The 23,551-nt window shown below is 51.1% G+C and overlaps 1 protein-coding gene across 1 annotated transcript in view; it reads right to left on the bottom strand.

Moving 5' to 3' along the window:
* Positions 1–22,017, bottom strand: part of CASS4 (Cas scaffolding protein family member 4) — a 38,389-nt gene extending 16,372 nt beyond the window's left edge. Inside the window, exons 1-5 of the mRNA XM_006881762.1 lie at positions 21,956–22,017; positions 20,520–20,614; positions 12,292–12,461; positions 9,551–9,656; positions 624–969 (exon numbers count right to left, since the gene is read on the bottom strand). Of these exons, the coding sequence (XP_006881824.1) occupies positions 624–969; positions 9,551–9,656; positions 12,292–12,461; positions 20,520–20,614; positions 21,956–22,017 (779 nt within the window). The remainder of the gene's footprint in view (positions 1–623; positions 970–9,550; positions 9,657–12,291; positions 12,462–20,519; positions 20,615–21,955) is intronic.
* Between the last annotated feature and the right edge of the window lie 1,534 nt (positions 22,018–23,551).

The following is a 23,551-nucleotide window of genomic DNA, read 5'->3' as shown; positions in this document are numbered from 1 at the left end:
ACACCAGCCAGTGGAAACCGTCTGTGTCACAACCATCCGGTCCCTCGATCCTTCAGTCTCTCAGTCCATTGTCAGCTGTGCAGCTACGGGTGGGGGGGACTAGGAAGCCAGTCACTTATTGCTCCATCAGGACTTGAGATAGACTGGTGGGCAGAACAGTGCCCGAGCTCCTGGCATTTCTGTCCAGTGGAGCAGTTGTCCCCAGTCGCAAGTTCACAGAAAGAAACACAGGAGCTGCAAATATAGCCAGTTATGAGGAACCGAGTCTTGTTGGGAAGTGGTGGTGGGTGAGGGCTCCAGGGAGGTTCGTCTGAGAAAGGGCTGTGGACTCTGAGACTGGGGTAAGAGTCAGTTGGATAAAAAACGGGGTGCAGAACCCTCGGGGAGAGGAAGAGTGCGGTGTGAGGTGCCGTGTGTATACACGTGTGTACAGTATGTGTGTGTACCTCTGCCTGTGCACGGTGTGTGTGCATGTGTGTGGCGAGCTGGAGGAACTGAAAACAGTTTGGGCTGGAGAGAAGTCACCCACATGTGGGGCCTGATTTAGACCTGGGCCTGTTTACGTAGGGCTGCTGGGTGGAGAAGGCACAAGGAGGGACAAGTGTGAGGTCTGAGAGGCAAACCGATGCTGGCGAGCTGCCCAGGCGGCAGTCCAGGCCACGAGGAGGGTAGAGTGCACTCGGGACAGTGGCAGGCGGACGGCTGGGCCTTGAAGGGAGAGCAGGATCGTATCCACAGGAAGGCAGGAGGCGCTCCGGATGGAGTGGGGGGCCTGAGGGGAGAGGAGCTCACCCACGTGTTCTCTGTCCTCTGCAGTGACCACGGAGCCACCTCCCACGCTAATGAGGCTAGGTAGGATCAGCTCAGATGACCCCTTAGAAACACCACCTGCTGCAGCTCCCTGATCCCTAGCGTTGTGCTTTGGGGGTCGTTGGGTCGACTCTGGCTCATTGATCAGCAGGTCTTTACCTTGTGGAATTGCCGAGGGGGTTGTCAAACCTTCCACCTTTCAGTTAGCATCCCAGGCCTTAGCCACTGCGCCACCAGGGTGCTCTGAGTTGGAAATGACTCAAGAGTAGCAGGATTTTTTGGTTACTGGACGGAAATCCCCTCTGGGCTGGGAGGATGGGCACGGTTCCTCCGTGGCAGCACCCACTCTGTCTCTCCCAGCGCCCCGTATGTCTTTCCGCTTTACTCTCCACTGTGGTGTGTTTTCTTGGAAGGGCTAAGCCGCAGAGATTCCGAGTCTGAAAGCTTGCTGGGGTAGGTAGGTAGGTGTGAGTCTTGGGGACTGTCTGCACTGGGGCCTGTGTTTTAGAGCCCTGAGTCACCTGAGACATGGCAGCAGGTAGGAGAGCTGGGACTCAGCCTTGGGTTGGTCTGATCCTCAAGCCAGCTATTGTCAATGCACTGAGAACCCTCTCAAGTTCAAGGGCATGTCTACTCGAATCTGCTAACTTCTAAATCAACATGCATGTACATTTAGAGGGAGCTTACTTAAAGGCAGGAACAGGGAAGGAAGAGCAAACATAATGACCCTAAGAATGGAGCAAAAATTATATAAATTTGAGACAGACCAGATATAAGAGATTTGGGAGTGGTGAAGACTACGGCATGCTTGGGAAGACTTAAAATTAGTGTATTCACAATGCTGCAAATACGTCCAAGTGCTTATGGAGGAAACGTTGTGAAAACAACTTGTTGTTAGGTGCCGTTGAGTCAACTATGACTCATAGCAACCCTATGTGCAACCGCTCTGAACCCCGCCCTGTCCTGAGCCAGTCTCACTGCCTCCAACACAGCTGCCCCCATGACGCCAGTCACCGTGTCAAACATCCATCTCATCCAGGGCCTCCCTCTCCTGCACTGACCTTCCACTCTTCTAAGCAGGATGTCCTTCTCCAAGGACTGGTCCTTCCTGGCAACATGCCCAAAGTGTGTGAGACGGAGTTTAAAAATCCTCGCAAATGATTTAGCCATTACCAAATACCATCAGGAAATGAGTTCCTAGGACTGGAGGACATCAAAATCAACAGGTACAACAGTCCACAAAGAAAATGTGCTGCCGCCTCCTTAAAAGCTGCACGTGGCCACTTCAGATGCAACTACTGATCTCTTCCTGTGCAGAGTAGAGGAGAGTGAAGAAAAAAGACACGCGGAGACAATCACTGTAAAGGACTCTCCGTGATTTTGAACACCAGAGAATCTAGATGGTGCCCGGCTGCCCTCCTGACTGCTTTAAAAGCCATTACCCTGGAAGGCTTTCAAGAGAATGGAAATAAAATGTGAAACTATACAAAAACATATTTAAAAATTCAGGCTTTTTGGCCAGATAGGGTCTGGTAGAATCCCTAAGACTATCGTCCTTCCTTAGTTAATTCAGAACAGTGGATCGTTTTGAAGCCAAACAATATTGCCATTTTTGTTGTTTTTAGGTGTCATTAAGTCAACTGCAGTTCATAACAATGGTTTGTACAATAGAAATAGGCCTATTTCAATCCACCATCCTTACAGTCTCCACTGTGCCCAAGCTGAGTGGTCTACAATGTGGGCAGCACGAGAGGGTTACACACGCCTTGAAACCATCCACCAATCGAGATCAGAAGGGAAGCCTCTGCTCAAGGACAAAGTTCAGAAAGCAGGAAGGCTTAGGAAAGAAAGAGGAATGGAAACAGGAAACCCCGGGAGGAAGTGGGGATTGCAGTCCATGTCCCAGAGCACAGCGTGGTGCACTGGAAAACCAGCTGGCTCTGTCAAGTTCACTCAGAACGTGTATGCAGTCTTGAACGGGAACCAATATGCTGTGGAAATCTTCACCCGGTTCACAACAAAACTGAAGGAACAGGCAAGGTGTAATGGGGACTCACAGACACAGGGTGGTAAAAGTCATAGATCAAAAGGAATTGATGATATAAAATACAATGTATAGAAATCATTGTTTTAAAATGTACATGAATGTATATGCACACCCATGTTTGTTGTGGCTTTGTTTGCAATAGCAAAGAGCTGGAAATAACCCAAGTGCCCATCAACAAATTAATGGATAGAGAAGCTCTGGTATAGACACACAATGGAATACTATGCAGCATTGAAAAACAAGGAACTCATGAAATATTATGTAAAGTGGATGACCCTAGAGGACACTATGCTGAGTGAAATATCTCAGTCACAAAAGGACAATTATTGCATAAGGCCACTGTTGTAAAACAGGATTGACATTGGGGTTGAGGGAACACAGAGAAGGAGGGGAGGAATGATGTATACAGCATTGAAACAGATGAGGGACAGAACTGTTTAAAAGGGATATATGATTGGGCATTATTGTCATGACAGGAGTTCAGAATGAAGGCTGCACAGTGGAGTGGATTTAGGGGGATCACAATGAAAGAATTTTTCTTTACTTTCCAAGAAGAGTGAACGAATGACTGGAAAACTGAAGTCTCTGTAAACGTTCATTAAAATTAATTTAAAAAATGGTTCCTGAAAAAAATGTACATGAATGAAACTATGTATAGAAATGATTGTGTAACACACAGTATAAATGAAAGAAACGTAATGCATATAAATGATTGTATGCAAACCATTAAAAAAAATCACCGCACTACAAGAACCCCAAGCTCTCTGGGTTGAACGAAGCCCTTTATGGCTCAGGGCGGCTCCCAGAGCCCCGTCTCTAGTTTCCTTTGCAAATGAACCCCAGTGCCAGGCGCCTGAGCCTTTCTGCCCAGTCCAGGACTCCTGTAGGGGACACTCCTTGTCTGGAGCACCCCACTAGGCTGCCCAAGCTTGTCTCCAGGCTGAACCCCCGGATGAGGCTCTCTGGCCCACCTTCCCCTCTCTCCTTTTGCAGGAGAGACCCACATCTGCTTGTCCTAAGGCATGGGTGTCTCCCGAGCGCCCATGTTATAGGCCTGCTGGTCATCAGCCTCATGGCCCAGTCCTGCCTTCTCCTTTCATCTTTCCAGCTGCGCCCCTCCAAGAAACAAAACACATCTCTTACATTGCTGAAGAAAAAAAAATAGCCAGGGAACAAAGCATTAGGGTTCATGGAGCAGTTCCCCTCTGGGCAATGCCACATGGGGTCCCCACTCTTAGGGCTGGTAAATCATCACAGACACAGCTCAGAGACACTGAGGTGCCTCCCAGGACCTCACACCCTCACAAAGCAAGTCACACAAATATTGTGGTTTCTTAGTGCGTGTAATGGAGCTGCTGGCATGATCCTGCAGTCTGTGAAGTGGGAAGAGCGCAGTGGACAAGGTGAGGATAGTGTGAGAGGGCCCCGCACATGGTACAGAGTTAGCACAGAGCCATCCAGCGAGCTCACACTGTGGGAGAAATGGCCACGGGGGACTTGCAGGGCCTCTCATGCATACAGCTGTGGCCGCCACGGTCAACGAGAGAGGTGCCCTCCCATGACCAAAACCCTTCCTGGGAAATGTCCCGGCTTAACACTTTCTCTTCTGACATCAGAGCTCTAGTGGGAGAAGTCAAAGCTTCGGCCCTATAACTCAAAGGCTGCACCTGCTGCTGGGTAAGTTCGAACCACCAACCTTGAAGTTAGTAGCAGAAAGCTTAACTGTTGTGCTACTAGGGGTCCTTGAAAGAACGAATATTGTCCCTAAACCACACTTCTTAGGAAGCAGAGGCCATAAACCCACAGGTGGCTCTTTGGAAGACAGGTGGACAATCTCTTTCTGTGGTATTTACACCCTGGAAACCCACCGAGGGGCTGCTGTGAGCAGGTTCTGACCTGACGGCAATGAGTTCTGACTTGAGAGAATTCTTAGTCCAATGGGAAGGTGATGAGATTAACTGTTGTTGGATTATGTTATTAATTCCAACTCCTGGCCACCCCTTGTGACAAACCAGAATTGTCCCATGAGGTTTTCCATGCTGCGGACTTTCCTCAAGGAACCCTGGTGGCGTCTGTGCTCGGCATAAGTAGTCAAGTGCTCAGCAGCTGGCCAGAGGTTCTCAGATCGAAACCACTACCTGACGAGGCAGAAGATGACGTGCTGGTCTGTTCTGGTGAAGATCTCTGCCTGGGCAGCCCTTGCGGGCAGGTCTACTGTGTCCTGTACAGTTGCATGTTGTTAGGTGCTGGCGAGCTAAGGCTTCTAACGACCCGGTGACCAGCAGATGTGAGCCCTATCCCATCCTGGGCCATCCTCATCATCTCTGCTAGGCTGGAGTTCATTGTTATGATCACTGTGTCAATCCGTCTGGTTGAAGGTCTTCTTCTCTTTTGCTGACTTTTCCAAATATGATGTCTTTTTCCCAAGGACTGGTCCCTCCTGAGCGCATGTCCAGGATAAGTCAGAGCAAGCTTCACCGTCCTTGCCTTAAAGGGGCTCCCTGGTTGCACCTCCTCCGAGATGAACTTGTTTGTTCTTCTGGAAGTCCTTGAGATATTCAGTTCTCTTCTCCAATACCACGATTCAAAGGTATTAAGTCTTCTGTAATCCTTAGTTATTGTCCAACTTCCAGACGCATAGCAAGCAGTTGAAAAAACCATGGCTTGGAGCCCCTGCACCTTAGTCTTCAAAGTGGCATCATTTCTCTTTAGCATCTTGGAGAGGTCCCATACAGCAGATTTGCCCAATACAACATGTCTTGATTTCTTGACTGCTCTTACCGAGGGTGATGGGAGCTGGATTTAGCATGAGGTTGGTAGGAACAGGAATTGGCTTGATGGATTGAGTTTCAATAGTCTTTGCTGGAGTACAATGCTGGGTCATTTTCCTGTGGAGCTTCTGGGTGGGTTCAAACCACCAACCTCACAGTTAATAGCTGAGGGTTTAACTTTTGTATCACTAAGATTTCAGGAGAATAAGTTCTATATAAACTACCCTTTAGTTTTTCAATAAAGCATAGTCTGTAAACACTACAGACCCTTTGATATGTGGGAACCGTAGATTCCTGGGATCCTGGGAATGTTTCCCGGGTACAGAGGGGCTGTACTTTGTGATCAGTGATAAGTCCTCTCACATCCCCTGTGAACATCGGAGGATGCAGATGCCGACCTCTTGCGTCATCTTTGGAGATGGTGCCCTTGGCAGGAGTCTCTGTTGTGCAAACACAAGATAGGCTGGGCGAGATGAAAGCGAGAGTTTGGTGCTATCTGCTGGCTCTGGACTGTGTGCTGTCCACCATTTTTCCAGAGCACATATGTTAAGTAGGGGAAAAAGTAAGAAAGGACGTTTTCAAGAACATTTTAAAAAAGCTCCTTGCCACCTCTTTCTTTTCCCACCCACATTCTCTAAAAAGAGAAGAGGAGAGAGGAAGGAGAAGCCAGGGGAAGAAGCAAAGTGTCCGTATTACAGCTCTTTGGTGAAATTTTTGTTTGGTATTTTTACTGTGTGGGTTTTTTGGTTGGTTGATTTTGTTTGTGTTGGGTTTTTTGCTTTTGTTTTTGTTTTGTTTTTATGCGCAACAATTTTCTAAGAGAAAGAGAGGAGCAAAAAGCCTTCTAGAAAGGGCCCTCCTTGTGCAAACCTCCTGTATAACACAGACTTTGGACACACGGTCTTAGTTGACAGTATTTTCCCATCACTCTGACGGCTGCCTGGCAAGGAACTGCGCACGTAACCCCGAGGCACCGAGTCTGAATCCCCCAGCTGCCCCACGGGAGGAAGCGGGACAGTCTCCTCTCCGGAGGTTTACAGCCTCTGAACACCTTCTAGAGGGTCAGCCACGAGTCGGTTCCGGCCAGACACAGTGACAGCAGGTCCAGCGCACACAGAAGGTGCAGGCAAACCCTCCTGCTGGGTTAGACGCGGCCTCAGGGCTAAGAAGTGTCAGTTCTACACTGGAAGAGGACCCGAGGGCCCGCCCGATCAGGCCTGCACCAGGCAGGGTCTGAGTCTCCAAGCCGCTGGGAAAGGCACACCTCTCCCAAAGTCCTGGTGGTGTGGTGGTGAAGGCGCTGAGCTGTGAGCCAATGGGTCAGTGATTCAAGCCCAGCAATCACTCTTCAGGGGAAAGACATGGCTGCCTACACCCCTCCTCTCCCTCAGTCTCTCTTCCCTTCCTCCTTCATCATCTCCTCCAGGACCTGCTTCCCCAAGGAGCAGCTGTTCCCTTCACTTTTCTTATCACTCGTCAATCTCAGTAGCTTCCCCACATCCACATTTACGCTGAAAATTCCATAAGTGACAGGGAACCGAGAGTGGCTTAGAATAGCAAAACGGGATGATGTCTCATAACCAGAACTTGTCCCCATCACTCACCACCACGGTCAGGGATTTCCCTCGAATGCGTCCAGACTGTGTATTTGCACTGGGCAAGCCTGACAGGAAGGGCTGCTTGTGTTAATGAACAAAGATGTCACTTTGAAAACTAAATTGAGCCTGACCTAAGCTGTAGCATTTTCACTAACCTTATAGACACGAAATAGATGGGCAGTGAGTAGGGAAGACTGAAGAACTGATACCTTTGAACTATGATATAGACGAAGAATACGGAACATACCACGGATGATCAGATGAATGAACAAATCTGTCCTGGGGACAGGGCAGCCAAAACATGCCTCAGAAGCGAGACTGGTGAGACTTTGCCTTGAATGCTTGGCGGGTTATGAGTAAGGTCCCTGCGGAAGGTCATCCTTCTTGGTAGAGGACCAACAAGAAAGGAAGAAAGACCCTTAAAGAGATGGCTTGATACAGGAGCGCAACAGCCGGCTAAGACAGCAACGATGGTGAGGAAGTCCCAGGACTGGGCAGAGTTCTCTGTTGGATCTGGGGCCCCTGTGAGCATGACCTTTCTCCATTCAATCTGTGTGCTGAGCAAATAATGAGAAGTTGACTCTATGACGTAAAAGGGGGCATCAGGTGGAAGGAAGTCTCATCAATAACCTGTGTTATGCAGGTGACACAGCCTTGCTCGCTAAAAGTGATGAGGACTTGAAACTCTTGCTGCAGAAGATCAAAGACGACAGCCTTCAATATAGATTATGTCTCAAAAAAGAACAAAATCTTCCCCTCTGGGCCAACAGGCAACATCACGGCGGATGGAGGAAAGATTGAAGGTGTCAACGATTTCATCTTGCTTGGATCTACAATCCACCCCCTTGGCCGCAGCAGCCAAGAAATCAAAAGATAATTGTATGGGGAAAGCCTGCTGTAAAGGAACTCTTCAAAGCACTGAGGAGCAAGGATGTCAGTTTAAAGACTACGGTGTGCTGGAGTCAGTCTAAGGCCTTTTCAATCATTTGCTATGAGCCTGAGAGCTGGGTAATGACAAAGGATGACAGAAAAATCGATGCCTTTGAGTTGTGGTGTTGGAGAAGGACACTGAATACCCTATGGATTGCCCAAAGAATAAACAAATATGTCTTGGAAAAGGTGAAGCCAGAGTGCTGCTTGGAGGCGCAGATGGTGAAGCTGTCACACGTACTTTGGATGTGTTGTTAGGACAGGCTATTCCTTGGAAAAGGACATTGTACTTGAAAAGTTGGAGGGTCAGCGAAAGAGAGAAAGACCCTCATGAGATGGAGGGACACTGACTGCAGCAATGGGCTTAAGTACGTCACAGATGGTGAGGATGGCACAGGACAGGACAGGGCTCAGACTTGGTGTTGATTGGGTAGCTGAGTTAGACTCAGTTTGACGGCACCTCACAACAACAACAACGACAACGACAACGACAACAACAAGAGCCCCAGCTGCCTCATCCGCACCTAACAATGTAGGGAGAGAACTCATTTGCGGTTTTGAAAACCTCAAGGCAGCTCTGTTTCAATAATCTGCATTTCATGCTCAGAAATAGTTGAGATTTTTCCAAGAGGTGACAGCTGAGGAACTTCTTGTCTCATCCTCTAATGCAAAGAAAACATGTTTCTCCGGGAGCTGGCTTTACAAAAACCCAAACCATTTAGTAGAGTGTTAAACAAGAAGTGCTGATGGAAAACCACCGCCTTTGTGTCATTAACCGGGATTTGCTAAGGAGACCAGAAAAACGGCTGAGTTTCAGCTCCCCTCTCCCCTTTAGGAAAAGGCCGAACATTCTCAAAAGCTGCAAAATGTGCAGACAGTGACCTGGAAACATGGATTCAAAACGGTGACCCCAAAACCTCTCTCCTCAGCTATGTTTCTCTGTCGCACTCCATTACGATGAAAAGAAACAAAGAGAAACTTCCAGTGAAGACTAACTTGGCAAACAAAATACAACATTTTCTCTTGTTTCAAAACCCAGGCCTGACTCCACTCTCAGCTGCGTCTCCTGGGACGGCAGCTCTTTGGGAAACGTCGCTTCTCACGGTTTCCTTTAGTCGCCCACTGCTGCAGGGCCGGCTGGGTAGATGAGGCTGGGACTCTTGCAGGAAGAGTTTGCCCATTCTGTCTCCTGAGGTGGTGGATTTGAACCGCCCAACCTTCAGTTAGCAGCCCAGCACATAACACACTACACCACCAGGGTTCCTTTCCTTAGGAGCGAGCGCCCGTTTTGAAGAACCAGGTGAGGAAACACTTTATACGGTTAGCCTAGGGTCTCAACAAATCAAATAGTCACAGAAAATGCATGCAGGAAGAGAGAACTCGGATGTACTCACCTTCATCTCGGCCCTTAGGGGAGCGGTTTGTAAGGGGTATAGTCCTGCCCTGGAGGTCGTGCCCAGAACTCACTTGTGAAGGGCCGTCTTGACGTGCCACTTTGGGCTGGAATGCCACCAGGTGTGGGGCCTGGGACACTTGTGCCCAAGCAGAGCCGTCTGCAGCTGCCCACTCCAGGCGTCTGGACAGAGACCAGCGGCCCGTCCCAGGAGGGGACGACCCTTCACGTGGATTCTCTAGCCTTTCCCGGGGCCCCTCCCATCCTCCTAGCCACTGTGGGGGAGGGTTAACCAAAAACTCAGTGGGAACAGAGAGGCTGTAAACCTGGCCTTCAGGTGTATGAGGAGGGCAGGAGAGAAGCACCCACACCTGAGAGAAAACACCAACACCTGGACAAGTCCTTGTTCCCTAGATCTTTGGAAAAGGATGCTGGGAGATTTTAGAACAAGCATGTATCTTAACTACCCATAATAACGTTGAACTCTGACGGGTCCAGCAGTGAATGATTTCTAATTGTTTGGATGGAAATAGCCACACTTGGCAGGGGACTTCTGGGACCGCAGAAGGGACTGTACTAATGGGACGTTGAAGAAGAAGTTGTGGACAGAAAAAAAATTCCACAGCCACTTGGTGGAAATGAAATCAGCTCTTCCTCGGTGCCTGGACACTGTGGTTTCCAGTTGGTGTACGTCTTGCTGGACTGTACTTCCTGTTTGTGGCATCAGGCCCCTGGGCAACAACAAATGGTGGACGCTTGGCTCTCACACAGAAAGTTGATGGTTCAACCCCACCTAGAGGCACTGCTGAAGAAAGTCCTGGGTGTCTGCGTCCATCAGGAAAACCTTCTGGAGCCACATCCGGGTAGGCCGTCAGGACTCGCACAGACATGGAGGCTGTGGGGTAGGTGCGGCTCCTGGGATCCAGGGTCAAACGCACTGTCGGTGATCCATTGATCCGTCGATGATCCATTGATCCCCCACTGTTTACCAACCACCTTCATGTGTGTGAAGGTGCGGGCTGAGGCGAGGGAGGTGGAGAACCAGGGCCCTCGGTGCAGACGCTCAGGATTGAAATACGCAGCCAAGAGAGCCCTCTCTAGGGACCGAGGGGGCACAGTGGCTACATGCTTGGCTGTTGACTGAAAGGTTGGTGGTTTGAACCCAGCCAGGGGCTCTGTGAGCGACAAGCTTTGGCCATCTCCTCCTGCAGAAAGGACAGTTTAGGGACCCTGATGGGGCAGTTCTCGCCACTCTGTCACACGGGTTCATCCGCTTGATGGCTCCAGACGACAGACAGCCACGTGCAGTCACACCCACCCCAGTCGGGAGCGGCTGTCTGAGACTGTGCTCCCCAGGCTTCTGCCTCCCAGCAGCTGCGAGGTTTCTGTTACATCCCATGTACCTCATTTGTAGAGTGTTAAGATGAGCCAAATGAAAGAAACAACCTCCCCCTAAGCCTGCTGCGGAAATGGATCCCAGCTCACAGTGGCCCTGGAGGAAGAGGTTGCCAAGACCGTGGCCTGGACGGACGAACGCAGACGGCCTCAACTTTCTCTCACAGAGTAGCTGGTGGGTTTGAACCACCTACCTTTTGGTTAGCAGCTGAGCATTTAGCCCCTGCACCACCAGAATGCTTCCTCTGGAGATGACAGGTGGAAACCCTCCAACAGTAGTGAAACCACAATCACTGCTGCCAGGTCGGTGGTTCTGCCTCACAGCGACCCTGGAGGGTGGCTGGGAGGACAGAGTGCCCTCAGAGGCTCCCAGGCTGCCATATCCTCCTCCTTCAGGGCAGATGGTGGGCTCGAACTATGCACCTTCCTGTTAACCTGGGTACCTGATGCAGTACCACGAGGGCTCCTTCATCTCATTGCTGACTCCTCCCCCCAGGAAGCTGTAAATGGCACAGAAGACTGTCTGTCTTTCTCCTGAGAAGCCCTTGGTGGGTTCTGAGCACCAGGGAGGCAGGGCCTTGGGGTGACAGCCAGCTCCCCGCAGACTATGCCATCCAGGCCACAGTGCCTGTATAAGGGCAGCCTGAGTGTGCACGTTCAGTTTCCAGAACTCGGCAAATACACTGGAGCTAAGAAAGTGTTCTGTGTACACCTGCAGTCACCTGGGACATCACTTGTTGTTAGGGACTGTCGAGTTGAGTGCGCCTCACGGTGACCCTATACACACAGATCTGACCCCTGGAGGGTCTTGAGCCGTCCACACAATCTCTGATAGACTCAAGTCCTTGGCTGCGGTCACTGTGTCAACCCACCCGTCGAGGATCTTCCTCTCCTTCGCCATCCCTCCCCCTTCCCCAGCATGATGTCTGTCTCCAAGGAGAAACCTGTCCTGGGATCATGTATGTGCAAGAAGTATGTGGAACAAAGCTTGATTATCTTTGCCTCTAGGGGCACTGCGGCAGCACCTTCTCTGAGACAAGGCTGTTCATTCGGCGCCCACGGGACAGTCCGCACTCTTCTCCCCTGTCCCCCTCCCCCATTGAGGCATTTTATTTGCACTATTTATTACATCCCCAGAAGAAGAATCCCAGGATTTTCCCTCCTGTGTGCTTTCATCTTTTTCCTCATGGTCCATGATGCCAGCTGAGGTTTTCAGTATAATGAAACTGAACTGACGGGGAGATGATTCCGCCACTTTTCTAGATCTTTGAGCTGCACATTGAATCTGGGGCTGAGAACGCCACACGTGTTTAACCTGCCTGTGAGGTGGACAGCAGTTCTCCCCACTCTGTGATCATTGGTGATTTCAAATCCGCCAGCGTAGCCGTGCTTCCTCATCACGGTCGGGAACTGAACGATGACTTTGGAGCCCGGCCTGACGAGAACCTGGCGCTCGCCTCTCTTCTCGGCGTTGTTGATGCTCTTGAGAGCGTGGGCCAGGACGTGCATGTGCACCACTGTGGCGGCATGGAGAGACGGCGGAAAGCGGGATACTCAGCACTCTTCTCCAACACGATTCAAAGGAATCAGCCCTTCTCTCATCCTCAGTCACTGTCCAGGTCTCACATGCACTGCAAGGGACTGAATCAGGTACACTTTGGTCCTCAAACTGACCCCCTTGCTTCTCAATAATCTGGACATCAGGGGTCTATGCTTTCTTATCTGAATGACCAGGAAGAATGAAAAGCCAGCACCAGGGGGTTAAGGGGCCAAACTGAGGTGGGTGTGTGGTCACAGAATTCCCATGTGCTTCCAGTGCCATTTTAGGAGGTAACAGGAAGGCAGGTAGGAATCCTGTTGGTGCAGTGGATTAAACCTCAGGCTGCCAACCAGAAGGCCAGTGGTTCGAACCCAGCAGCTGCTCCTTGGGAGAAAGACAAGGAGTCGCCTTCTGTAAGTTAATAGCTTTAGAAACCTCAGGGTGCATGCCTACCCTGTCTGTGAGGGTCTGTGAATTGGGATTGGCTGGCCTGGGATTTCAGAGAGGCACGGAGCTCTGGGTAGGCTCCCCCATCCCATCCCTCATTCTCTTGGCACTGATTCGGCTCTCTGCTCGGCTGTGGACCCCGACCCAGCCCATCTCAAGCTGTGTCTGGGGGGAAGGCAGGCTGACAAATGCTTCTCACCTCATGTTCACTCCCAAGGCTTACTGCTTCCTCCCTTTGGGAAATGTCAGGGTGAGACAGAAGCAGCAGGGAGCACCCCAGTAGGAATGGACTCAATCCACTTCCCCCCTTCAACTGCGGTGAGTTTAGGTTTGGAATCAAGCACTTCATAAAGCAGCAGCCTCTACTTGTTATTAAGTGGGGGAGACACCTCCTAGGAGAGGGGCCCTTCTCCCTCCGCTTCTCCTTCTCTACCTCCCCCGTCTCCCCCACGACAGACGGCACTCAGCCTGTAAACAAATCTGCACTGGATCTCCAGAAGAAAGAACCAGTTTCTAGAAAGAGAAGCTACTTCGCTCTCCCAGGTCCCTGACGCAGCACAGACGCGGCACAAACGGTTTACACTCACTGTCACCGGGGAAGGACAGCATGCGGGGGGCAAAGAAGGGGGTCAGAGAAAAGAGGAAGCCCCTTGAGGAGACGGACCGAGGCAGTGGCTGCAGCCATGGACTCAAACCAGCAAGGCCTACGAGGATGGGTGGGCCCCACAGGGTGCCTTGGTGGTGCATGTGGGGTGGCTGTGAGGGGAGCAGACCATGACATCTATCACCTGACTTGATGGCTCGAACCCACCTAGTGATGCTATGAGAGACAGACAGAGTAATGTGTTTCCGTGAAGAGGCCTCGTGGGACCTAGCTCTGCTCTGTCATGTACTCTCTCGAGCTGGGATCAGCTGATGACTAGGAGGGTCATGGAGGTATGCTCTCTGGAAGAGGGGGCAAGGAGCCCACATGTACCATGAAGGACGTATCAGGGGTCTGCACGTGTCTGAGAGGCCAAGGAGCCCACACACGCCCACGAGGGGATGCCAGGGGTCTGCATGCATCTTTGAGAGGCCAAGGAGCCCACACGTGCCCACAAGGGGGGTTCCAGGGGTCTGCACGCATCTCTGAGAGGCCTCTCAGAGCGTGGGGAGCCCAGAGGTGGCTGGCATGAAGGTGCAGCTCCGGCTACAGGTAACACACATTTTACCAACATCTTCTGCACCTTCCTCACACTCTTGTGGGGTGGACGCCAGAGTACCCGACTCCTGCACACATGGTCTCTGGGCCACAGACTTGGAAATTGTTCCTAAAACCCCATTTTCTCCTTTTTGCAGCTTATTTTCTAAAAACACGCTGCATGGAGTTTTTTTTTCATTTGGTTTTTTTAATTTTTTATTTTTTTACCAGCCTCCCACCTTCCTTGTTCAAGTCCTTCCCTCTCAGGCCCTTGTCACTTCCTCCCTTAGTCATCGCTGCTCCAAAGTGACTGTCCAGTTGCTATGGTGCTTCCCCATTCCAGGATCCGACTGGCCACTGCCCTTTGCGAGGTGGAAAAGCAGCCACTGGAATTGGTTTTCTTAATCTTATCAGGCCAGTGCTGCTGTTCTGCTTATCTCTTCTTTTTTTTTAGTGACATACAATTTTAAAAGAATAGGAATTACTAAACAAGGAAGAAAATAAAGACTAAGTGATTTTCTTAAATTAAACAGAATGGCAATGCAATAACTCTTGAGAAACAGAAGCAGACCCTTGCCCCCCGTGGCATTTAGATGTCACTGTTGAGGTTGTTTGGTGCCATCTAGTCAGTTTTGACTCCTACTGACTCCCTTTGATGAAGACCACCCAGCCTTCAGGATAGGTCGTAGACTGAAGGAGTTAGTTAGAGGAGTATGGGTTATTCTTCAACATCAAAGCAAAAGTCTTCACAACTGGACCAATAAACAGCATAATAAATGGGCTGATGTTGTCAATGATTTCATTTCACTTGGACCCACTGTCAACAGCCACGGGAACAACAAAAATCAAGTGGTGTAGTGCATTAGGCAAATCAGTGGCCAAGGATCTCTTTAAATGACTAAAGAGAAAGGATGTCCATTTAAAGACTAAGGTGAGCCTGACCCAAATCATGGTGTTTTCAGTTGCTTCATACACATGTGAAAACTGGACAATGAACTGGAACGCTGAGGGGAAAACTGGTGCCTCTGAATCGTAGGACTGGCGAAGAGTACTGAACACAGTACAGACTGCCGGAGGAAGGACAAACACATCTGTTTCGGAAGAAGTAAGTGCTCCTTCAATGGAAGCGGGCTGAGATTTCATCTCATCAACTTCTGGCACACTGTCAGGAAGGATCAGTCCCTGGAGAAGAGCATCAGGCTCAGAAACGAGGAGGACCAGTGCCGAAGAGGAGGGCTTTCAGCAGGATGGCGGACACAGTGCTGCCCCCGTGGGCTAAGGGGCAGCGGAGACTGGGAGGACGGTGCAGGGTTTCACTGTTGTGCGTCGGAGCTGGACCTGACGCCCCCCGTCCCCCGTGACAGAGCAGACCTTCCCCACAGGGACTGCTGGGTCGGAGTCTTCCCAGCAGCAGACGCCAGGCTTCCCCTGCAGAGAGCTGGACGGATCTGAGCCTCCCACTGCGTGAACAGCCAAGCGCTCAGTGTCTGCGTCATCAGAGCCCTCTGACATCCAGCTGTGGACCCTGCTGTGTTGGAACTGACCCACAGCTGGCCCTCCAGCAGGTTTTCAGAGGCTGAAAATCTCACAGGAGGAAACTGCCCTTTTTTCCACCATGAATCAGCCGGCGGCCTCGAACTCTCCACCATCTGTTCCCTCTGCCTCGAACGTCCTTCCCACTATTCAGGTCACCGCACATCGGTACCTTGCAGAGGGATTTTCCTGCTTCATCTCCATCAAAGCTCACTTGGTTATGTTTTCTCTGTGACATCATGACCATTCTGTCTTCACTGTCCTTCTGGGCCCCCGGTGATCACCCCCAAGTCCTCAGGCCCAGTCATCCTTCATGGGGAGAATGGATGAACAGTGGACAGTGAGTTGGGTTTACTCTAGGTCTGGATCAATTCTCCTTGTGCCACCAAGAAGACATGACGTCACTGGCCAAGGTGGGACAGAGGCCACAGTTCCTTGTCACTGGGAGTTCAATTCCTACAGTTCAAATCTAAGGCAGGGGCTCGTTTCCACGAGTTCAGGTCAGGCCAGGGCCAGAGAGGCTGAGAGTCAGCACTGACCTCTGTTCTCAGAGGCTGACAACCAGGAAGTGGCGTGCCTGTCCCCCGGCGGCCCATGTGGCAAGAACCGAGCCTGACGTCTCGTAACCTCACACATGCGCTCACACAATGGTCAGCTTTAAACACGCGTGCTCAGTGTTTAGTAACCATCGCAAGGGGGTTAGTGAGCTCTCTGTCCATTCACACGCATGCTCTCACAGCCTTTAGTGAACACTCACACACACCCTCAGAGCGTTGGGGAGCATTCTGTCCACTCACTACACGTCCCCACAGTGTTTACGAAACAACTCAACACACGTTCACACGGGGGTTAGGAAATGCGTACACACGTGCCCGCTCCTACAGCGTTCAGTAAACACACAGAGTGTTTAGTCAGCAAGCACTCTCAGAACACGTGCGTTGCACTTACACACCCCACACCAACTGTTAGCACTAGCTGCTGAGAAGATACAAACACCCACAAACACTGTTAGCACTGTCTGCTGAGAAGACACACACACACACACACAGTTAGCACTGGCTGTTAACTGAGAAGATCCACAGGTTTAAGACAGGGCTGCTGGCTAAGCCCCCGGGGGGGGGGGCGGTGCTAGAGTCCTACAGGGTCGCCGTGAGTTGGGCTCCAGTGGATGACAGTTGGGCTGTGCTGGGTCAGCTCCGGCCCGAGAGGCCAGCATGGAAGACGTGCTCTGTCCCTTGTGTGCTCACTTTGTAGAGGAGACAGACAATGGCAGGTGAGCAGACAGAGACGAGACCCTTTCAGTTTGCCAAGAGAAAGGAAGACTGAGGTGATGTGGACAGTGGTGAGTGCCGTGCAGCCGGGGCAGCAGGGACGTCAGGTGGTCCAGGGAGTGCCTGGGAGGGGCGCTCTGCCGCAGAGAACAGTAAGGGGAGACTCCGAACTGGTCTCTGAGATCTTATTTTGCCTCCTCAGAGCTGGTAGAAGCACACGGAGAGGCTGGAGCCTGAGCCAGCTCTTGTGTCTAGCAGCACCGAGTGGATCTGGTCACAGCCCGGCCAGACTCAGCAGATGCAGAGGTGGCCGGGCAGCCTCTGAGCAGCCTTGGAAATGCTGAAGATTTGTTTTTGTCTCGATTCTAAGTCTTGCCGTTGCCCTTCCTTGAGTGAGTCTACAAACATTTCACTCTGAGTTGAGATGAAATCAAAGGAATTGAAAGGAATGTGTTTTTGACTGAGGCTGGATGTGAAGCTGAACGTGCGTGCATGAGACACCAGTGCAGCCGGATGGGTTTCCTGGACGGTGCATTCTCTTCAGCGTGATGAGACCCTTGTTCTTTAGAAAATGAGAAAGCACCCACCTGACTTTAAGGGCAGGCGCGAGCCTCTACTGTTTGGGGAGAGGACAGACCCTGTGGGAAGAGGTTTAAGACACAATGGAATTCCAGAGATGCCCGGGAGATAAAGGATGACAAATGCCAGGCCTCCTTTCCCTCTTGGGTTCCTGGACATTTACTAGAGTGACACATAATGATTTTTGGGGAAAATGTGTACAGAGACGTGGATTTTAGTATTGTCAAGGATTGACCTACGTCCTCTAGACTACATGTCTGAATCCATCAGCTGCTCCACGCGAGAATTACTGCCCCCCCCCCCAAGATTCTCACCACTGGACCAATTGGTAGCATCAGGATGGATGGCGAAGAGATTGAGACTGTTCACAGCTTCAGTTTGCTCGGCTCCATGGTCAACACTCTTGGCACCAGCAGTCAGGAAATCAAAAAACGTATTGTTTGATGGGAAAGTCTGCTGTTAGGGACCCCTCTAAAGTACTCAAGAGAAACGGTGTTTCTCTGGAGACTAAGGTGCGCCTGATACAGGCCATGGTCTTTGCAATCACTTGTTATGCATTAGGGAGTTGGACAATGACTAGGGAGGACAGAAGAATTGATGCCTTTGAGCTGTAGTGCTGGAGAAAAGTATTGAATGTACCATGGACTGCCAGGAAAACAAACAGATTCATTCTGGAGAGGATTAAACCAAGCTACTCCTTGGAGGCAAGGATTCTGGGGCTTCGTCTGACATACTTTGGGCATGTTGCAAGGAGGGATAGATCCTTGGAGAGGGACATCATGCTTGGGAGGGTGGAGGGACAGCGCAGGAGGGGAAGACCCTCTATGAGATGGATTGATTCAGTGACTGGGGTAATCGGGATGGGTGTGTCAGAGGCAGTGCAACTGGCACAGGACAGAGCAGGGTTTAGGGCTGTTGTACATAGGGTCGCTATGAGTCGCAAATGACTCGACGGCACATAACAACAACAACAACAGCAACATAAGATTGACTGTCTCTGAAAACCTACTGGAGGGTCGGCCATGAGTCACTGCCTACATGACAGCAATGAAGAATGAGGAAAACAAACTTATGTAATGATATGCTCGGGAGCTCTGGTGGTCTAGGGGCAAGGAACTGTGTTGCAATTGTGAAAGCACATGGTTCGAGGCCACCAGCTGCTCTGCAACAGAAGGATGGGCAATCTCCTCCCATGCAATGAACTACGTTCCTCACAGGAGGAGTGGAAGGACATGGAACAAAAGTAAGAATTCTACAGGATGCAGGCTTACAGGCCTGGAGAGACCGATTATCGCCAAGACTGTGGGTGGGCCTCGGTCACCTTTCAATCCTGGAACAAATGCGGAGAAACAGGTCTGCAAGGTCATCATTAACAGTGGGGTGGAGCCAATAACAGCAGGGCGGAGCCAATAACAGTGGGGAGGAGCCAATGATTGTGGGGTGGAGCCAATAACATCAGGCAGTGCCAATAACAGTGGGGAGGAGCCAATCACAGCAGGGAGGAGCCAATCACAGCAGGGAGGAGCCAATCACAGCAAGAAGGAGCCAATCACAACAGAGAGGAGCCAATAAAAGTGGGGAGGAGCCAATCACAGTGGGTGGAGCCAATCGCAGTGGGGAGGAGCCAATCACAGGGGGGCGGAGCCAATCACAGCAGGGTGGAGCCTGTAACAGCGGGAGAGGATCACACTCCTTAGAAACATCAGCCATACCACATTCAAAGGCCGGGTTTGCCTGGTGAGCAAACACAGAATGCAGATAAGAAGGATGAACGGAGGAGGAAGCCATCTCAGACTCAACACAGATTCACTCCCCACGTGGGTTCTGGCGCACAGCCACCCTCCCTTGGCTTTGCAAAGCTGTAAATCCTAATTTACAGGAGGTGACTGCTCAGCCTTCTCGTTTGGAGCTGCTGGTGGATTCTAACCCCTAGAGACCCATGGCCTTTGAGTTAACAGTGCAGCTCGCTACTGGCTACACACCAGAACTCCAATGTGGGAACTGTAACCCGTATCACAAAACATAATATGCATGAATTGTTGAATGGAAGCCAATTGACCCAAATCGCAATAAAAAGTAAAAACAAAACAAACGCCACATACCACATTGGGACAAAATGCTAGGGTCAGCACAATATTTACACACAGTCTACATAAAAGAGACTTATTCAGACATAAGTTCCAGCCGTGCCCCTTATTTTATAATATTATGATTACTGTAACTATAAACATTTCATTCATTTAAGCAGGTTCCCTACTTAGTAACTTTCATTTCTTGATTTCTCTTCTACTTAAAATTTAAGATCGACCAACTTTGCTGTGTCTGAGTAATTTCATTTTTGGGGGACAGCCATTTCCAACTTCTCAATAGCACCTCGCTGAGATTCTGGCTCGGGTCCCACAGGTCAGCACACAAATGACTGAGCGTGGATTGGGCACACCGCCTGCTCTGGACTCAGCCTGCAGCCTGTATGTAGCCCAGGTCCAAGCTCTGCTCCTGGAAAGCCAGTGTGGAAGGAACTCACTGGGAGGTGCTGGGTAGGTAGTGGCCCCATGGAGCAGGAGGAGAGCAGGGCTGGCTGGGCTGAGAAACGTCCTGGTCAAGCCCTTTGCTGGAAGGTGAATGGACCTGGTGTGACAGATGCATCCACCCCAGCAAGGGGGCTTCTATCATCTAGCCAATTCACCCACGTCCAGACTAGACCCACAGGGACATTTCTCACAGCACTTCAGTTGCCCCCATTCAATGAGCCCTGGCAGCTGCTCATTCACCCAGCGAGTTTGGAAAACAGCCCTTTGCTCCCGTGAAGACCAGCACTGAGGAGACTCTCTGGGCAAGTCTCCTTTGTCACACAAAGTCGCCGAGGTACAGCCAGCTCCAGAGTGTCCATCAACAGCACACCTATATTAAGCTTGTCCCTCTCCGGGTCGCAGGTCACCAGCATCCCTCCCGGACCCCCACTAGACCTTGTGGACACAGGTCAGTGTTCTTCCGACCCTCACCCGCTGGCCGCGCGCCCACTCACCTTGGGCCCCCGCTCCGGGGTGCTGGAGCCCCGCATGATGCTGCTGCGAGCAGAACCACTGGGTGTCTGTGCGGTGACTGGTGTCCTGGCTCCGGCTTCAGGGGGGGTTGTGCAACGTCACCGCCCGCCTGGCCCGTTCTCAGAAGCGGACTTCCATGGAGCTGACAACACGTGGGAACCTGTCAACAGCAACCTCCCGGCCTCTCTGGCTGCTCCTCTGCCCGGGCCAGCGAACAAGGGGACGGAGGGAGGGGCCCAAGCCCGCCCACCCCACCTCAGGGCTTGGTCTTGCTCGAAGTGCTGTCTGTAGCATTTGCTGGGTGAAACCACAAGGGAAGAGAAAAAAAAAAACCAAACCAACCCAAAAACCACCCTTCTGCTTTAGAGGATGAAGTTCCTATTTTGAGAAGCCAAGTGTCAGGACTGAGGCACGCTGGGCCCTGGGGACCGAGGAGCAGACCCCGGGACAGACCCAGCACATTTCCCATTAGAGGCCCCTATGGGCTGGGTGCCTTGGAGTCGATCCCTAGTGAGCCGATGTGAGTCAATTGACCCCACAGGGCTTCCTGAACTGTAATCTCACAGGAACAGAGCCAGGTCTTTCTGTCTGTCGGGTGGATTTGAACTACCAACCTTGCAGTTAGGAGTTGAGTGCTTTACTGAGTGGGGGGAGTCACTGGGACACCTTCTAGTGTCTCCTCGTGGTCCTAATCCTTCCTTGCTTCCTGTTCCAAGAGAGAAGGCCCCGGGCTGGCTGGCTACATGACACAGCCCTGTGTGTCCCGGCCCCAGCCCCGGGCCCTCTGCTCTCGGCCTCGGCTGATCACCATTAACTGGGCTCCTGACCACTGACTGCCTGTGCTGACCTGAGCAGAGCCGAGCCGCGGGCCCAGTCTCCTCCGGGATGGAGCGAAGCACCAGGGGCTCTACAATTCGGCGTCACTCGCTCAGTCTTGAAAACAAACACTCCTCAGCCAGTGGATTCTCGCTCACAGCGACCCTGCAGGGTGGAGTAAAACTGCTCCATTGGGCTTCCAAGGCTGTTGAGTTTTATGACTTTGTTTTATGCAGCAGCTGGGGGGTTCAAAGGGCCTTTCAGTTAGCTGTTCAGTGCCTAGCCTTCTGCACCACTGAGGTTTTGTTGTTGTTTTTTTTTCCCACCTGCATTTAGATGCTATGTTAGAGAAGACCCTAAGTGACCCTGGCACAGTGCCTGACACTCAGGATGAACTGACCTTGAGGAGCTCCAGGTTGGCGGTTCGAACCCCTTGGAGTGGCCCAGCTCTTTGCTTCTGTGAAGACGACAGCCACGAACCCTCACGGGAACATTGTGCTCCCTGACACAGAGGTCACCTAGAGTCGGAATCAGCTCCCCAGCGGCGGGCTTGGTTTCCCTTTCTTGCTCATGTCTGAAGCCCCCTGTTAAACACATTTACCTTCCGGCGCTGGGCTCCAGCTCTGCCTCCTGTGAGACCTGCCTCGGCTCTCCCATTCCCATCTCCATCAGCCTTTCCTGTTTTTCCTCCCGTTTTCCCCCAGCCAAGGTCTCATGGGTCTTAGGGCCGGAAAGCAAGGGCTGAACAGAATCCCCAAAGTTGCGTTTTAAAAATGCTGCCGGGGTCCTCTGCATGAGACACTAACTGAAACACTGGGAACCTGAATCTCCTCAGAGGCACCTGGAAGAAAGTCCTGGTGACCAGCTTCTACAGGGTCATGGAAACCACATGGAGAACTGCTCTTCTCTGCACGCGTGGGGCTGCTGTCGGGGCAATGGTTTGGTTTGGGTTTTTTGAGAATGAACGTTGGGGCTGTGGGACTGGGGTGCCGCAGAGAGTACGAGGAGGGGAAATGGACCTAGAAAATAAACACAAGCTGACTCAGAAAAAAAGTCAAAGTGGAGATCACAGAGAGCAGGGCGGAGCCAGGCGAAGTGGGGAGTCATCTCAGGAAGGCTGTGTGGAGACTCGAGATAGGAGTGGGGGCCTGGGGTGGGGGAGAGGGCCTGCTTCCTGGCTGGAACTCCTTGAACATGGAACCAAAAAAATCACCAAGAAAACAAAGCCAAAGTGAACAACAACAACAAGAAGAAGAGCAAATAGTGAGTTCCATTTAAGGAAGAAAAGCAGGATCCCTCACCGCAGTAATGAGTCATGAGGCTGAGGTGGTGATGACGGAGGGCTCACAGAAGCATTTGATCCCAGCACACGTACAGGCACAAGTCGTACAACTGGAGACCTGGCGGTGCTGCTTGCAATGCAAAGGACAGACCATGACCACTACGGAGGAGACCCTAACCAGGTGGATTGGCACGAAGGGAAGGGCGATCTGAAAGGAATGTATGGTTAGACATTGTACGGATGACAATTTAACAATTTGCAACAAGATGTGGGGTACAAAGTAAAGAGCAGAGAAAGATGCAAGTGTATCAAGCCATTGTCACACCAAGATGGAAGTCTGTGTTTTAAGGGTGAGCATCTATTAAACTGAAATTCTATGCTTCCAGTTTTATATTGTTGTTGTTATGTGCTGTCCAATCAACTTCAACTCATATTGACCCTGTGTACAACAGCTCTGAACCCTGCTCTATCCTGAGCCAATTTCATCGTCTCTAACACTCCTACCTCCAATACCCCAGTAACTTAGTCAATCCATCTCATCAAGGGTCTTCCTCTCCTGCACTGTCTTTCCACCTTCCAAGCATGACATCCCTTTCCAAGGACTGGTTGGTCCCTCCTTGCAACATGTCCAAAGTATGTCAGAGAGAGCTTCAGAATCTTTGCCTCCAAGGAGCAGCTTGGTTTCACCCTCTCCAGGACGACCCTGTTTGATCTCCTAGCAGTCCATGGTATATATATTCAATACTTTTCTCCAGCATCGTAACTCAAAGGCATCAATTCTCTTCATGCATCTATTTATTTCTATCTTGTTCTGAATATCATATCCCGCTAGCCAGCCTTGTAAATAGATTTATATATGCTCTGGTGCCTAGTGGTGAGAAGCTGTGCAGCAATCCCAAAGGCACATGGTTTGAG

Source organism: Elephantulus edwardii, unplaced genomic scaffold, assembly GCF_000299155.1.
Source record: "Elephantulus edwardii isolate Elephantulus edwardi_28Jun2011 unplaced genomic scaffold, EleEdw1.0 scaffold00015, whole genome shotgun sequence".
NCBI lineage: Eukaryota > Metazoa > Chordata > Mammalia > Macroscelidea > Macroscelididae > Elephantulus > Elephantulus edwardii.
Note: the sequence above shows the minus strand (reverse complement) of the source record. Positions and strands in the feature narration are given on the sequence as shown.